The sequence below is a fragment of the Anomalospiza imberbis genome, unplaced genomic scaffold (genome assembly GCF_031753505.1).
Source record: "Anomalospiza imberbis isolate Cuckoo-Finch-1a 21T00152 unplaced genomic scaffold, ASM3175350v1 scaffold_68, whole genome shotgun sequence".
In the NCBI taxonomy this organism is placed as follows: Eukaryota; Metazoa; Chordata; class Aves; order Passeriformes; family Viduidae; genus Anomalospiza; species Anomalospiza imberbis.
In genome coordinates, this window is record NW_027100293.1 from 164,364 (window position 1) to 181,814 (window position 17,451).

At 51.7% G+C, this 17,451-nt stretch overlaps 2 protein-coding genes across 2 annotated transcripts; both read right to left on the reverse strand.

The window, feature by feature from the left end:
• Positions 1-733: 733 nt before the first annotated feature.
• Positions 734-11,261, reverse strand: LOC137467554 (hydrocephalus-inducing protein-like). The gene is made up of 7 exons (XM_068179047.1): positions 11,254-11,261; positions 10,826-10,947; positions 9,212-9,425; positions 7,487-7,646; positions 6,012-6,335; positions 5,026-5,154; positions 734-1,057 (listed from the first exon to the last, which is right to left on the reverse strand). The coding sequence occupies exons 1-7, from the start codon at positions 11,259-11,261 to the stop codon at positions 734-736; spliced, it is 1,281 nt and encodes a 426-aa protein (XP_068035148.1).
• Positions 11,262-12,809: 1,548 nt separating this feature from the next.
• Positions 12,810-16,987, reverse strand: LOC137467548 (hydrocephalus-inducing protein-like). Its single transcript, XM_068179042.1, has 4 exons — positions 16,786-16,987; positions 15,604-15,703; positions 14,312-14,430; positions 12,810-13,117 (listed from the first exon to the last, which is right to left on the reverse strand). The coding sequence occupies exons 1-4, from the start codon at positions 16,822-16,824 to the stop codon at positions 12,890-12,892; spliced, it is 486 nt and encodes a 161-aa protein (XP_068035143.1). The 5' UTR covers positions 16,825-16,987; the 3' UTR covers positions 12,810-12,889.
• Between the last annotated feature and the right edge of the window lie 464 nt (positions 16,988-17,451).

Consider the following 17,451-nt stretch of genomic DNA (forward strand, 5'->3'; position numbering starts at 1 on the left):
TGCTGAGGTGACACAAGGTTGTAGGTGGGCAGGGAGGTCCCAGGTGCCATCAGGGCACCGGGAAGGTGCTGTGGGCTGCAAGGGGCTCAGGTGACACGGGGAGGGTGGTGTGTGCCAAACGGGGCTGCAGCTGTTCTTACTACAGTGCCAGAGCCAAGAACACGGGGCTTCAGGTCCTGAGTCTTTGGATCCCGAGTCACCGAGGTCTGAGTCTTTGGAGTCTGAGTTGTCAGGGTCTGAGATTTCAAGGTCTCAGTCTTCAGGCTCTGAGTCTTCTGAACAACTTTTGATTTATTCCTCTGACTGTACTGTTGCGGGTGTTTTACATGCTGTTTCAGTGGCTTCTCATCTTTTTCATTTTCTGAAGGAAGAAAACATCCACAAAGAGAAGTGTGAGCAAAGTGCCAGTCCCATTTAAGCTGGCAAGTCCCCACCTCCCAACATTGGTTTCTTCCAGAAAGAAGCCCTCAAGCCATCTACGGGAAGTGGATGCTGCTGCTGCTCTCTGAATCCTCATGTTCTCTCCCTCCCCACAGAGGAGCATCTCGTCCCCTGCAATGTCACACAAATCCAACCCTGCCTGAAGCCCTGCCTGAAGCCCTGCCAGCCCCTCTTACAGCTTTCCCAAGCCCTTCAGTCTAGCCGTCATCCTTCAGGACCCTGCCAGATGTGCTGGCAAGCTCTGCAGGATGGTTCCTGGGACAAAGCCCACATGGGATCCTCTGCTCAAGACTCATGAAGCAACCAGGGGGCTTGACTTGGTCTGGGAGTCCTGCAACCCTCCAGGCTCGGTGGAGGTTGGCATGAGCTGCCCCATGGGCATTTGGTAGGGAACAAAACCAGAGGGGCCCTTCCTGGGGGCAGACAGGCAGTGCCCACCTTTGGCGTTCCAGGGCAGGTTCACAGTGATCATGGGAAAGGACGCTTCTCCTTTCAGGAGGATATTTTTTGGGTCCAGGTCACCCACTTTAAGCTGATAAATCCTGCTGAAAGCTCCTGGTAATCCTGGCATGTAAGAGAATTTCAGCACTTGCTTCTCGCCAGGTGCAATGGAGCCCTGCAGGGACAGGAGAAGAGGGAGGGAATGCATCAGAGTGTTTGATGGGAGATGGCTCAGTGGACAGACAGGCTGAGGACACAGAGTCTCATCTAGAAGAAACCATCAGACCACATCACCTGTGTGATAAATGCATTACAGTGCTGGCTTTCACAACTCTTAGAGTAAATACTACGTGGTTTATAATGCTGACTTTTGTAAAAGAAGTTTTGCTAAAGTTTAGAGTTCTTTTAATGCGAATGTTGTGTTGTGATACCAATGTTGGTGAAGAGTTGTTGTAATATTAACATTTAACATTTATATAATGTTAAATTATAACATAGATATAATATATATAATATTTTATAACATATATTAAAAGTATATAACACACATAGATACAAATTATATCATATTAGTTTATAACATATATATAATATTAAATTTAACATTTAATAGTGAAGGAATGGAAACCTGTTGAATATGTTGAAAAGTAACAAATAACCACCACTAGGACAACTGCACATGCTCCATAAAGGTGGGACAGAGGAGGAACTATGTTAAAATTTTTGAATATATATAACCATTTATAAATATGTATTAGGCTGATGCAATACCCAGGGGATATAAGGGGTGCTGCTGTGTGCACTGGTGTGCCTCTGGCTGCAGCTAAGCTGTTAACCCTCTTAAAGCTGTTAGCTAAGCTAACCCAGCGCTGTTACTTCTGCTTTATTGACTTTGTCCCCTATTGTCCCTTATTAAATTTTCTTTAAATTTTAACTGGGGAGTGGCTGTTGTTTCTCACAGCTTCCACCTTCCTTGTGCCCAAAAGGTCAAGCCTCCGACCCCAGGGTGCCGTGTGTCTTCCACAGGGCTCACAAGGCTGCAGCCCCAGCACAGCCTGATGCCAGCACAGCTCTGCTGCTAATGGGCTTTGCCCTCTGCCAGCAAGAGCCTGCCTCATCAAAAAAAGGCTCTTCTGCTGCTGCTGGGGAGGAGAAGTCCCTGCTCTCAGCAGGGCCAGCAGCTCCTCTCGTCCCGTGTAGGAGACAGGCATGCAGAAATGGCAAAGCCAATTGGCTTCCTCTTCCCACTGCAAGGAGGGACAAAGGCAGGAGTGCTGCTTCGGCTCAAATACATCCAGGCAGGACGGAGAAGCTTGGGCAGTGGTGGGATGCTGCTAATCTTTCTCCTTGCTCTTCCAGCCCCGCTGCTCCCTGGCCCCCTCACTGCCCCACAAAGCCGCTGCACAGCAGCAAAGCTGGAGGAGGCAGGGAGCAGCAAGCCTAGCAAGGGACACGTAAGTGGTGCTCAGCTGGCAGTGGGGAGGCAGGGCCAAGGACAATGTCCTGTGTGATCACACAGCCTGGCTAAGGTGACCCTCAGAAACGCTCCAGTGCCAGCACAGACTGAGACCTCAGCCGTCGGGGTCCCCAGAGTGACTGTGAGGAACCAATTAGATTTTTAGTTATGCCTCAGCATCTGCTATAAATCCATTTTCTGACATGGGGTGAAAAATTACTGTAGGGGCTGTCCACGTGCTGGGAGCCCTAACACATCCCACGTGTAAAGGAGGCTGCTGGCAGACAATGCAGGCAGGCTCCGTGTCTGGGGGGCTGCAAGCGACCTCCCCCTTGGAGGCGGGCAGACCCCGAGCCCAGGAGAACTTTGCCCACCTGACCAAGTCTTCCTAAAAGGGCTGAGTTATGGGAGTGTGAAAAACACGTTCACTCTACTGTGAAGATTTAAAAAGTTTGATAAAGGACAATAAGAGATAAAGACCCCAGAGCAAAGGTTATTACAGGCGGGTGCCTGTTCTCTTTGGGGATCCCCCTTAAATACCTTTGCCCTTACATCAGCCTGCTGCATATTCATAACCCTTATGCGTATCCATAAACTAGTTTACATTTTCCAGGAACTATTTTACATGGCCCCTCCTTGGGTCTGCATTTTTAGGGCATGCGTGTTCCTTGGCTGGGGTTTGGCTCCTTCTCTTTATCCCTTCCAGTTCGGGCCTTGGTCCTCACTGCCTTCTGAGGATGAGTGCTGATCGTTGGCAGATCTGTACAGGTGTCCTCATCCTGTGTTCAGTGGATGTTATCCCATCCAAGCAGGCATTTTAACACAAGCATAGCTATTTCACTACTATGTCTAAGCTTAAGTAGCAGCAGAAATACAAACTACATCTTTATAAGAGAGTGACTTTAACACCACACATATAAAATCCATTTAAATATGTGGTATTCACATTCTCTGAACAGAGAGAGACATGATTCTCTCTCCCAGGATTTTTCCTGGAAGTTGTGAGACGCAGTGAGAAAGCTCAGAGAAAGAAGAAAACAATTCTCTCTATTTGCTGCCCCTGTTGTTTGGCATGTGTGGAATGTGTTATGGAAATTGTTTACCAAGGAGAGATTTGTTAATTAGACACCGGTGATGGTTGTTTGGATTGATTGGCCAGTTGGGCCAAAGCTGTGTCGTGACTGTCTGGAGACAGCCACAGGGTTTTCTTTAGTATCTTTTTACTATGATATAGTTCTAGTACAATATAGTATAAGATGATAGAATAGAGCAATTATTCAGCCTTCTACAACACAGAGTCAGAGCGCGTTACTCCCCGCATGGGGGGGGTCGCGCTCGATATTAATATTTGCGAAAAGCCAATATTATAATTTGTATCTGTAACAGGAGGAATCTTAGCACATAAAAGCAGCTACCACTGACAGTTTTCCCCTGCCATTTTTGGTTATTTTTTGTTGGGCTGGGAGCACCTGGAGGGCCTGGCTCCCTGCAGAGCCACTTCTTCCCTGTCTGTCTACCCTGCTGTCGCCGCTTCCCCGCTCGCCACGGCAAGCTGGCGCTCCGCTGACTCCAAGAAAAATATGAAAATGGATTTTATATGTGTCATGTTCAAGCAACTGTGTTGTAAAGATATCGTTTTTATATCTGTTGTTAATTAAGCTTGGTGAAATAGCTGATTTAAGTGTGCTTGGGTTAAAATGCCTGCTTGGATGGGATAGCATACGATGAACATGTGAAGACACCTGCTACAGATCTGCCAACTATCAGCACTCACCGTCTTGCAGACAGCGTGGGCCATGGCCAAAACTGAAGACAATGACAAAAAAGGACTGAAACAACAGCCAAGGAATCCACACGCTCCAAAAAGGGCAGATTCAAGGAGGAGCCATGCTAAGCAACTCTTAGAACATGTAAACTAGTTTAGGGAAAAAGTTTCCCATGCATTAGAGTCTATGAATATGCAACAGGCTGATGTAAGGGAAAAGGTGCTTAAGGGGGATCCCCGAAGGTAACAGGGTGCTCTTGGCTGAGTGCCAAGATGCACCCGGCTGTAATAACCTTTGCTCTAAGGTCCTTGTCTCCCATTGTCCTTTATTAACCTTTTTACACGTTCACAGGAGAGTGAACGTGTTTTTCACAGCGCGGCTGGCAGCACACTTGCTCCATCTGCCCAGCAGGACGCCGACAGAGCCTCCCAGGGTTCCAGCGGTAACACTCTGTCCCTGTCCTCTGTTACTCTCTCCGTTTCTCATTGTCTCTCTCTGCTCTCTCTTCTATCCCTTTCTGGTCAGGACCATACCCTCTCTTTATCAATACACAATTTTCAGATATAGTACTTGCTGTGTTTGTGCCTTATTTTCGTCCGAGAAATCTGCCAAAAAGAATTCTCCTCTACTCCCCTGACAGCAGGACAGGACAGTGACCAACACACTCGTGCCTCCCGCCGGTGTCTGCCTCTGACAGCAGAGCCACCCACCAGCCACAGCTGTGGGGGAGTCTATCAGGAGAGCCCTTGTATGACCTTCTCTGCCCCCAGCAGAAATTGCTTACAGCCCTCTCTCTCTCATGGCTGGGTTTGTGTTTTCCCCTCTGACTTCTTTCCCCCTTTCCCTGCCCCTCTTTTCTCCCTTTAACACTCTCCTGGGCCACCTGGCACAGGGCTGGGGTCGGTCACTTGTGCTACTTACAGTGGTGGGCTTGACCAGAAACACGCCAGGCAGATGCTGGCTTGCAGGGCTAGGGTTTAGCACCCACTTGAATTCAATCCTGCCAGTGTTCTCCAGGGTGACCGTGCTGTGACCAATTTCGTTAAACATCTGGAGAGAAGGCACAGGAGCGGGAAGTTACAGACCCAGGCCTGCTGCTGGGAACCTCCTTCCTCTCTCCTGGGGTTGGAAGCAGACACATCGTGGGAGCAGGGACCAGGGAGGAGATGGGGGCACTTGGGAACCTGGGGAACCCCCAGGCACAGGGCACCTGCACAGGACCAGGGAGCTCTGGCAGCACACAGAGGTGCGGTAACAACCATGTGAGGGCCAGCAATGAATGAACCAGGGGACACAGGCCCTCTGCACTCTGAGGGGTCACCAACAGCCAGGAGAAACAGAGACAGCACCGAGGCATTCCAGGAGAAAAGGCACCTGCATGCAAGTATTGGCAAGCAACACACATGCAACAAGGGAGTCACACAGGGCTACACAGACAGGGCCAGCAGCTGGAAATATCTGTGGGCTTTCAACTGGAAAAGAGTGAAGAGGGGATTATTCTGGGACAGTCTCTCCAGCTATAGTGACTGCAAGCCCAACTTCTTCCCTGGATTATCTGTGGATCAAGCAAGAGCTTTGGACAAGAGCATCTCCTTGGGGGTCAGGCTTGAGGCGTGGATCAGCAGAGGGATGTCTCAGGGACACACCCCTCAGAGCACCCCCACTGGGACCCTGCCTGGCCCAGGAGGCACTGTTAGGTACCCTGAAAAAGAGGCATTCCCAACATTTTTGGAGATGGCCATTCTAAACCAGCTTGGATGCCGGGTGTGTCCCTCAAAGGTTGAACTTCCAAGCCCCAGAGCCAACAAAGGGGCTGGGAAGGGGAGGGAGCCCTGGGCCGAGGTGGGCAGGAACCCGCTGGCCGTGGTTCTAGGGCAAGGAGCTGTGCCAGGGGCCGTGTGTGGTACCTGAGAGCCACAGTTGATCTCCTGGAGGCTCAGGGAGTAGCTGACGCGTGAGGCGATCAGCCCCACCTCGTAGGTGGGGCCTCCCTCCACGTGGCACAGCGCCTTCACACTGCCGAGGACGTCGCGGTGGCCGGAGAAGCTGAAGGAGACCTTCTGGCTCTGTCCTGGCTGCAGCACACCTGACAGCGGCAGGATGCTGAAAGCCTGGATGGAGGACAGCAGAGACTGAGGTGTTGAGCACGGACATGGATGCAGAAGAGCATCTTGGAGCAAAGTGCAGCTGTAGCCAGAGGGGCCTATTCCCCAAATACAGCCGGAATCACCCTGATCTCATCCTGCTTCCGTGCCACTGACCAGTGGAGGGACCATGGGGAAAATCTTCTCCCATACTCACGGATCAATGCAATAACTAATACACTACATTAAAGTGAACCGGGATGTCTCCTGGCAGTAGAAATTCTCTCTGATGCACAACTTGCCTTTAAAAAGCATTTCTTACTGCTTTTAGAAAAGGAGGAGACTCAGAGTGAGAGCTCTTGGAGCTGAGCAAAGGACTCCAGCCCAGCTCATCTGGCTCCTGAGGCTTTTCCCCTCTCTCTCTGATTTATAGCCTGCTTTCTCCAGGTGCCTCAGCAAAAGCTCCTGCACAAATTTCCTATGGACCACCTGATGAGGTCCAGGGGGAGCAAAGCCCTCCACAGGTGCTGCACAGCATCCTTGGGCAGCCCTACATGTCCTGCACGGCCTCTCCAACAACCAGTGGCTTCAGCAGCACTTGGTGATGGGCCTGGAGGGACGTGAGGCCCCTCTGTGGGCAGTGCTGAGGGCCACCAGTGGGAGTGGGAGCTACAGCCCTGCTTGCCACACTGACAATGGGCAAGTGAGACACATTCCCTCTTCTCCGCTTCGAGGGGAGCGTGCGGTACATCCACGGAGGACGCGATTCCTGCCAACCCTAGTGGGAGGTGAGGGGCTTCAGGAGCTTGTGGCAGCACCTGAAAAGCAAGCCATTTTCTACACCAGGAGCAAGAGACAGCCACGTGGCAAAGCCTCGGTTTGTAAGACAGCTTCAGGGCCACCAGTGCAATACCAGCTCTCGGGTGAAAGCAGAGGCCTGGAAACAGGTAGTCTGGCTGGGCTGGGAAGAGGGTACATGGAGATCAGGACTCAGCACTGCTTGCTCTGGGAAGGAAGCTGGAGGTCTTACCATCATGATGCAGATAAAAGCCTCATCTTACATTGTGACGAAAACCAGGCCAAAAAAAATCCCACACTCAACACAGGTCTGTAGGATCTGAGCAGGCTTCTCCAAGGAAAACTGTCCTGTTTCTCCCTCCCACACACCCCATACCCAGCCACAGGCACTGTCAGGGCACAGGACAGCAGGGCAGCAAAAGGGGAGGTCAGCACAAGGGTGACTTGTTGGTGGCAAGCTGGGGAGGCAACACAAGCAGTAGGTTTACAAGAAAATCTACCTCTGCTCCTAAAGACTGGGCAAAATCCTGCACTTCTTTCAGGGCTCTGCCTGCCTCCTCCTTTCTAATCTTGAATCTCCTTTTATATGCCGAGCAATCCAAAGAGGTTCTCTGCTCCTTTGGTGGCTGGGGTTTGAATTTAGGTGGGTAAAGCTCATATCTGGAAAACAACAGAACTGTGAACAGGGACCTGCAGTGGGAGGGAGGAAGGGACACCTGCACGAGCAGCTCCTGGTCAGGATGCAGCCCCTGGGTGGGTGCTGGCCCGTTGAACTGAGAAATGGTTTGATCCAGCCCTTCCCACTCCAGGCTGGAGCAGGTCTGTTCTAAAGGCAGCCCAGGGATGACACTGAGGGAGCAGCGGTGCAGCAGCTGCAACTGCTTGCATTGAGCAACTAGAGAGGACAGGGATTAACACCTTGTGGGGATGCAAAAAGCACAGTGGGAGAGGGAAAGACAGAGAAGGAAAGCAGAAAGGTGAGATTTGAGGCACCGAGGGGCAGACCCGGCCAGTGACGAGCCAGCCCAGCAAACCCCAGGGCCTAACGCCAGAAACTCTGCAGCTCCACCAGGTATTTATCAGGAATGTTTCCCTGACAGTGCTGGGGGGCTTGGTTGACATTTTCCAACACTCCCAGGTGACTCAGGTCACATTCCCCATTTTAAATTGAAGCAGGTGCTCGGGGCAACTCTGCTTGTGTTTCTAATGGCACGTGAGGGACACAGTCGAGCCGTGCCTGCCTGTCACCCTGCTGAGCTGCAAGTGCTCCCCACACAGCCAAACACGACCTGGGTGCTCCATTCCCAGACAGGCATTCAGGGCCTGTAATGACCTGCTCCCCAAAGAATCACTGCCTTTAGCTTTGTGGCTTGTTACCTAAGGCTGGGTTTCATTTCTGGATGAGGGGCAGTCTCACCATAACCCCCAAGAGATCCCTAATCATCTCTTCCACTGTCTTTAGTTTTAATGAATGGTTTGAAGCAACTTCCCAGGACTATGGTGCCCAGACAACGACATTTTTCACTCTAAAGCAGAAACTCTTTGGGAGGCAGGGATAGGAGATGATGTGATGAACAAGTCCTGCTGTCAAGCAGTTCAGAACCCATAAGGGACATGTTGCAGGGGAAAAGTCAAAATGAGTAACAAGTGTCACAAAAAAAGGGAGTGAAGAATGAAGGCTGACCCCTAGGAAAGAAATCGTTCTGCCAGTAAAGGAGTTGTCTCAGAAAAGAAGGAAAGGGAAGGTAACAAGATGTTCAGCATCAGCTCAGGCACCAGGTAGCTCTTTCTCTGGTGTTGGGACTTTCTGGGCATCCTCCAGCACAATGCAAGGGAGGAAGGCAAGGAGCAGAGAGCAGCTCCTGCAGAGAGGACCCATCCCAAAGCAGAGGGGCCAGAAGGGCCTCCAGCAGCACTGTGGGAGCTGGGACTAGGAGCCTTCATCAAGGTGGACATTGCCTCAGGCCACAGAGGTCTGAGAAAGCAGCTTTCACCCCAGCTTTCCTTCCCAGGGGAACCACTGTGGGGGCTAGGCAGCACCAAATTGGTGGAAAACCTCTTCCCTGAGCATCCAGCCTGACCATGGCTGGTCAGTGTTATTTGAGCAAGGAAAAGCCAGAAGCTGACAGACTTGTCAGCTCCTAGGCAAACAGCTTTGTTCTTTGCCAAGTACAAACAGGGCACCAGGAAGAAGAGCTTCAGGGAGAGGGCAAAGGTGCACATACCCCAGCTTGTCCACCGGACGCAATGACCAGCGGTACTTGACGGGAAGAGAGCTGCAGCTGGTCATCTCCAGAGAGCGCACTTCTTCAGTGCCACCCGCAAACGCCAGGGTGCTGGGCTGGATTTGGAGATTCGGGAAGTGGGCTTCTCCCCAAAGGGCGATGTGGGACACCGAGGAGGTGTCAGTGAGGCAACAGGTCTTGGTGTGGAGAGAGCCTAGGAAAAGGACACAAATGTCCATTTAGGCACCAATTATGGCATGACTCCTGGTGTGAGTATCCTGGTAGGATGAAAGTGTGATTGGACTTTAGCTCTTTATTATCTGAACTACAGCTCACCGAGAAGCTGCACGAGGAGTTAATCATCACTTAGCTCCCTTCGACACCGATTCCAGACTGTAGCCTTGAAAATGCCCACTCTTAGCCCTGCTGAACACTGCAAGCTTGTCTCTCTCTGATGGGGAGGAGCTCCCTCACCTGCCCCAAACCAGCACCAGTTATCTCTCAGTGATGAGTGTGCACCCAGACCGAGCATTTACTCTGAGAATTCAAGCTGCAAAATTCCCTGTAAAGGCTGCCAACACTCCCACCGTTTTCAAGATACATAAACAGTGAGTCAACATGAGTTCACATCCATGCTGGCCACTGTGATTACTGTTGCTTTTCTTGTTTAATTTATTCAAAAGGCAACGTAACAAGTGCCTCAGCGGTGATGCAGGGTGGGGAAGAATCAGCTCACAAAAGGTAATTCGTTTTCTTAAAAAGTTCATTAACTTCGTTGTTATGGGGTTAGGGTTTGAGTGAATTTTCCCCTTGGTCTGGGAAGGGGGATAGGGGTTTTAGGGGGTTTTGGCTGTGGGGATGGGCTTTTCCATTCAGGGTTTTTTGGGAGCTGTGCTGTGATGCCGTGGGCGGTTGTGAAGTCGGACTTGAGGTTTGGCAGGGAGGAGACCTTCCCTTCCTTCTGCTCGGGGATTGAAGGTCGGCCGCGTGCTGCTGCAGGAGGTTGTGTGCTTGGCCCCGGGACTGCCCTGGCTGCGGCTCAGCACTGGGATCCAACCTGTCTTCCTTTCCCTTTCCCTTTCCACTTTCCCCTTTCCCCTTGCCTTGCCTTCCTGCCTTGTCTCCTTCCTGCTTTCCCTGCCCTGCCAGAGCCCACAGCTCCTCCTGCCTGTGATCATAACTACACCAAAGGGGAAAACCAGTACTTGGCGGGTTGGAAGCTTCTGTTATCGTGCTGTTGTTTGTGCCAATATATTCTAGTAAAGAACTGTTATTCCTTTTCCCATATTTTTTCCTGGAAGCCCTGTGATTTAAAGGTGTAATAATTTGGAGAGAAGAGGTCATCTTTCCATTCCAGGAAGTTTCCCGCCTTCCTTGGCAGACATCTGTCTTTTAAACCAGGACAGGGACACCAGAAAACACTGACTTTCTATTCCTTGGTTCTATCTGATCCCACAATGGCAAAAGGCTACCTGAGGCACCAGCAGCCCTGGAGTTCACACCCTGAAGAGGCTGCTGTGGCAGACCATGAGTGAGGGATGCTTTTATGTTCCAGTGCTCCATTTTGGAACGCACAGATGCCCCACGCTGTGTCCAAGCCCAGGGAGCACTCACCAGAGGAGGTGTCCTTGAAGTAGAGCTTCTTGAAGTGTGTTGAAGAGCTTGTTGAAGTGTGTTGAAGTCTTGAAGTCTTGAAGAGCTTGTTGAAGTGTGAACTCCGTCTGGTGACACACCCCCTGCCATGGCGAGCACAGAGGAGGAAATGGCTTGGTTAAAGGGAATTAAAGCAAAGAGGAAATGGCTTGGTTAAAGGGAATTAAAGCAAAGTCTTGGCTGTCGTGGCTTGGGGGTGTAAAACCTGGTGTCAGGGCAGGTTTCAAATCAGCACACCGCCATGTGCTCAGCACAGTGCCCGTGTGGACAGGAGGCAGCTAAAGCCAAGCGGCCAGCAGCCAACAGCCACTGATGGGGCTTTGGGCACAGGGCAGGCAGGAAAAGCCCCCGGGTTGCTGGTGGTCCCATGAAGGACCCTGAACACACACCCAGACATGGTTCCGTGCCTCAGTTTCCCCATCTGTAAGGTGATGGACATAAAGGTGTCCCCACAAACCTCTGTAACCAGCCTTTCCTGCTTTGCTACTTCCTAGCTGGAACTGGTGCTCCCATGGAGGAGCTTTCTCCGGAGCTTTTGACCCACACAATCATTACAGACAGAGTTTTGAGACATGAAGCCAGGGGAGCCCCAAACACCCTCTGAAAAGAGCAGCAACAGTTCTACACAGTGGACAGATGAATCCTAGAGGAAAGGACCAGCTTGTCACCAGTGCACCAGCTGGCACAGCCAAGAGCAATAGCTTAAACAGCCAAACAAGGGTGTCCTGAACCTAGCACACCACCTCACCTGTCCTTGAACTCAGCAGACAGGCTCCAGAAGTCACCAACATCCACTGAAATCAGCACTTGAAGCTGCACAACACTCACGAGTTTATTTAATGGCTGATGCCAATCAATGCCCACTGTGTCTTTTGGTTAAAAATCAAGAACTGTGCCTTCTGTTGTATTCACAGGACTGCCACTGGCTCTGCTCTGCACCTCTCAACAGAGGCACAGGCCCTTGCTCAAGGAGAAAGCTGCTTATGTAATAAAACCCCATGACCAATCTAGGGGAGGGACAGAGGAGAATCAATTATTTGATGGTGAAAGGTTCCCTCTTGATTTCCAAAGTAAAAAAGCAGCACTTTTCCTCCAAAACCAAAGCCAGCATACTTGTTTCTCTACTGTGGGCAGACCTACTCACCACTTTTCTCTTGCTAAGTAATAACTTTCTTTTTCTTAATCCCTGTCCTTCATCTCATTGGTGTAATCCACTGCAGATTGCTTTGATTTCTTTGCTGCCTCGATTCAGTGCCTCCCAGCAGCAGCAGCCTAGCTCCAAAGCTCCAGAGCAGCCAGCATCAGCTCTCCTGCTTACCCTACGTTATCCTAGCAGCACGTGGCTCAGGCTAGCAGGGACAAGCCCTCATGTGCTGTGGTCCTGAGGACTGAGCTCTGCCTCCCCTGTTATCAGCCCTTCTCCCTTCTGCTGGGCCAGGATTATCTCTTGCCGTGGCACCAGCCCACGGGATGACGCCCAAGTCCTTGGGACAGCTCCTGCTGCACAGCTCCCTGTCTCCCACATCAGCCCTTTCCCAGCTGTGGAAAGGAGGTAGCGGAGCACTCTGTGCACAGGAGCTGGGAGCACGGCTTGTGCCCCACAGCATGGCCGTGAGAGGTGAGGTGGGGCCGCTGCTGCCCATCTGGGATGGATTATTAACAAGATTTTTTACAAACACTGCTGCTGGTGCAGAATCACCCAGGCTGGCCCACCTCCAAAGCCCTGGGGACCTTGCTGGGTGTTCAGGGGGGACATCCCAGAGCAGCTACTGCCCAAAGCTGATCCATCCCACTGCCTGCCATGGCCCAAGGCAGAGGGAGATCCCTGCAGGGAGGAGTCGTTCCAGCTCCAGGTTACCCACACAGGGCAGGAGGCATCCTCACACTAAGGCAATTCCAGGATCAAAGCAGAGATTAAGACCTCAGGAAACACCTGCACAACCTGCTCTGCTCAACCCCAAAATGAGGTAGGTGGGGGATGTCCCAGAGACAGCCACAGATGTGCCCACCAAGCTCCCAGAGTCCTTACTTGATAGTCAGGATCGCAGACATAGGAGATCCAGCCACACTGAACTGGAATTCTTCCTCAAACGTCCCCAGCACGCTGGCACTGAAGGAGACCTGAATCGTCTGGGTCCCACCAGGTGCAATGATGCCTTCCTCAGGCGCAAACTTGAAGCAGAAGCCCACGTTTGCAGTTGAAGGGATATAGGTGAAGGGAGCATCAATAGCTCCTTGGTTAATCAGCTTCACCTGCAGCAGCAAGAGAGCAAAATGGAAATACATGTGGAATCTTCCCTTCTCGTGAGTTGTTGTCTAATGATGCAATTCACACCCAGAAAAGGCAGAGGATGCTTTGTGCTGCTGAATGGCAGAAGCAACAAAAAAACCACAACAGGACAAGTTCTGCCTTTGGGTTTTCATGCAAAGCCGTGGTAACTCCACAGAGGTGGAGTCCATAACCCTGGGGTTATCCCATGGACACAGAGCACTCCACCTCTGGTCAGCATCACCAAGCTCATTCAGACCTGGCCCTGAGAGGAACGTGGGGTGATTGCAGCTGCGTGGTGAATCACCACAGAGCTGCTGCTGCCCCAGCCAGCACAGCTCCAGCAGTACCATCTACTCATTCACCTTTTCCCACGTCATGAAAACAATACATTGATAATGAGGGATCAGCATCTAAATGTATAGACAGCACCATCTTATGGTAGGAAAACTCAGCGTGTCTTTCCCTTCCACAGCCAAGCTTTTGAAAGTGTCTGGCATGATGCAGTGCCTCATTTTCCACCTCTTTCAGTTGCTCTCTCTTTGTTGTTTTTTTTTTTTTGTTTTTTTTTTTTTTGGTTTGTTTTGTTTTGGGGTTTTTTTTTCAAACTTGACACTATTGTGGGGGAGGCAAATAGGTAGAAAAATCCTTTGCTTTATTCCCAGGAGCACTTTTCTCTTTCTGGAGTCAGAGATGCACCAAGGTGAAGTGTGGTGAGGGACTGGCCAGCAAGGGAAAGAACTCCCAAGCCCTTTGCAAGGGCCAGCACTGAGCCAGGAAGCTGGATGGCTTTCCTGTGGCTTCCAGGAATAAGCAGGAGACACTTGACTGGAAGCTGTTTGCAGTGGACTGAAGCTCAAACACAGCCAGGTTGTTCCAGCTGCTTCTGAGCAGCCCAGTACAAAGGTGCCTTGTGTCTGCCACTGCCACAAAAGCCTCTGAACATGCAGCTTTTTGACCTAGTGTTGGTTTCACATGCCAAGGGTTGTTCTGCAGGAAGCCTCCCAGCTGATCCCCAGAGAAGGGACTGGGGCTTCATGAACAACAGACACACCTTTCAGACGGCCCCAGATCTGAGCAGAACATCAAATATTCCCTGCTCACAACTGCCCAGGTTGGCAGGAATTCCACAGCCCCACCAGGAGCCATCAGGATCCATCCCAAGCCCTGCTGCTCACCTCATAAACGTGGGGGGTGTTGACAGAAATGTTCCCAAAGTTCAGTGTACGACAGCTGAGTTCAACCAAGGGTCCTTGGCCTTCCCCTGTGAGGCGCAGGGGCAGCCTGCTCTCACAGCCTGGGGAGAGATGTCCATTTCAGTACAATAATTCCCTCCGTTACACTGCATTTTCCAGGCTGCCTCAATGCTAGTCCCTGACTCTGAGCTGGATGCAACCGGCTCCTGATGCTGCAGGAGAAGATATGGACCCTTCTGTTCCCTCAGGAGATAGCCCTTGCGGCTGACTTGCAATTTCTAACCCATTCCTTGGGCTGGTTTCCAATCCTAGCCACCAGTCTGCCGAGTTTCAAACATCTCTGATGTCCTCTAGTGACAGGCCAAGGAGTAACGGGTAGAAATGGAAAGAAATTTTTGAGAGGGTGGTGAGACACTGGAGCAGGTTCCCCAGGGGCGCTGTGGAGGTTCCAGCCCTGAAAGTGTTCAAAGCCAGGCTGGATGGGCTTGGAGCTCCCTGACCTAGTGGGAGGTGTCCCTGCCCAGAGGCCTTTGAGGTCCATTCCATCCTGAACTTACTATGATTCTGAGGTTTCCTTCCCATGCACTTAGAGGAGCTCTGAATTCCATTCAGTGCAGGCACAAAGCTCATGAAGAGTTTGGCAATTGCCAAACTACCTGGCCCAGAAGCACACGACTTTGTTGCCAAAGTCCTCAACTTCTGGCACTCAGCATTGTGTTCTATTTCCACAGACTGAGCTGCAAGGTGACAACTCCCACCCAGGGACAGAAGCAGGTGCTGGCCAAGGGTGCTCCTTCCGCAAACACCCAGGGCTCAGCGGGGCTCAGCCACTCTGGTCTGGCGGTGTCTGGGCAGTGGGAGTGATCCAGGGTCAGGGAGCACATTTCTAACTCAGCTCCTACCACCTGATGATGGAGCCATGTCAAATGGACCCATCCTGGAGGTCAGTGGTCTCTAGAGGGGCTCAGTGCTTGTTCACTAAAGCTGTTCTGCTCTGTAGCTCTTTGGCCTTTGAGGGAATGCTGGCAAAGCCATGGCATGAAAACCTCTCCCTGCACTGCCTGGGTTGTTCTGGGGTCAGTAACCCACACACGGCTGTTCTGAGCCCTGGCCTTGCACGGGAGACTCCCTGGGAGCTGCAGGGCCAGTGGGGATGTGCCAGCACTGCCCTGCTGACCAGGGACTCTTCCCAGCAGTTACAGGGGAGCCCAGTGGGCTCAGGCTTGCACCGTGGCTGCACTGAGGGTGAGAGAGGCAGGGGAAAGGAGCTGTACCTGAGATGCTGCAGTAAGCCACACTTTGGTACTCCAGTGCCTCTAGGGGTTTGAAGGTCACCTTGATTTCGGCCGAACAATTCGGCCCGATTTCTCCTTCCTAAAACAGAAAGGGACAGCAAAACATTTATCTTCAAACTTCACATTCCTTGTTTTCAACCACAGTCCTGCAAGCCTTTATTTAGAGCATCAGTGATGAGTGAACAACACAAAGAGCCCAAGGAAACACTCCAAACCCAGCTCAGCACACCGCTGGAAGCTCTCAATGCTCAGCTGATCAGCTCCCACTCTCCACAATATTGCTACTGCTCTGACACAAGCCCTTGGTCACATCATGCTGCTGTCAGCTACAGTGGGATGTAACTGCCACTGTGCACTGGTGGCTCTTCACAGGAAGAGACCATGATCCCCTTCCTTGGAAATAAAACTATTCGTTTAACCTGTTTTGAAAGGAAGCAGAGGTGGGGATTATTCTGGGGTTTACTCCAAGATGAGAAGGGATTTTGCTCTGTGCAGACTCCAGGCATTTATTGTCTCTCCCAACGCCAGGTCTCACAATCAGGGCTCTGGTTGGTGGGAGGATGTGGTGGTTTGCTTGCACATGCAGAAAAGGAAAAGGTTTTCTGTCTGTGTGTGCAGGAGAACTCAAAAGGCCCATTTAAACCTTCCACCCTTGTGTCCAGGCTCTCAGAGGACACTGGAAGGGACACTCAGAAATAGTGCAAGGCGTGGTTACAGGAGGGGATTGGCATTTCTGTGATCAACCTTGGGCTGGATTTGGCCTCCTTTTCCCAGCCAACCATGGCAAGCCTGAGGTCAGTATGTGAACTGGCAGAGCTCCAACACCCTCTGCTGAACCCCAGGCACCACGGGGGAGCCCCTGCCTACAAGAACTGCTCCCTGTGGGCACTGCAAGGACACACACGGAGCGCCCTTGAGCTCGAGCCCTGGCAGCAGAGCTCGGCTTTGTCAGGCTCCCAGCCCTGCCCTGAGCCTGCAGGGCAGAAACACTTTTAGCAGCGAGCTCTGCAGCTGCACCAAAACTCCACATCCTTCCTCCAGCACATCGGGCCAGCTGAGCATCTGCCGAGTGACCGCATCCGGGTGGGTGGGAGGAGGAAGGGGGGAGAGGAGGAGGAGGAGGGGGAGGAGGAAGAGGAGGAAAATGCAGCTACCACTTACCACTGGCTCAATGAAAAAAATGTCATCGGAGAACAGCATGGGGTCTTCTTGCACCTTTGCTATCTCCTCCTGGACCGTGTCGCTCAGGAGGGCAGTGTAATCTTCACAAGAGCCCTTCTCCTTCTCTGTTTTTTCCTCCTCCGTTAAGTTTTCCAGCCACGTCTCTGTCCACGGCTCCAGAAAACGACACTGCCTGCAGCCACAGGAGAGACAAGGCCAGCAGATAATTGAATAAGCCACATATTTGCAGAGGGAAGTGTGAGTGCAGGAGGGCAAAGCACTTGGGGGAGGAGCAGCAGCAGCTCCCCAGCAAAGGCTGACCCCAAGCCGTGGGGTCCCACACGGATCAGAGGATAACTTGCTGCTCACTGGCACAGCAGGTAGTTTTACTCCACACCTGCAAGCTCAGGAGAGGTTTCCAAAGCCAGCAGCCCTCAAGAGAACCTCCTGGCTCAAAGGTTCTGCCAAAACTGAGGGAGAATCCACCAGCCACTTCAAGTGGCTTTTCCTACCACTGAGCTGCTCGGGGGAGGCAGATAAAGATCTCGGAGCAGGACTTCCCTGGGAAGGGGAGACAAAGCTGGGTTGCAGCTACATGTTACCAGCATCGCTCTTTGTTTCTTCCATTTTGGACCTGCCCTGTTCCCTACTCTGCCTTTCACAGGA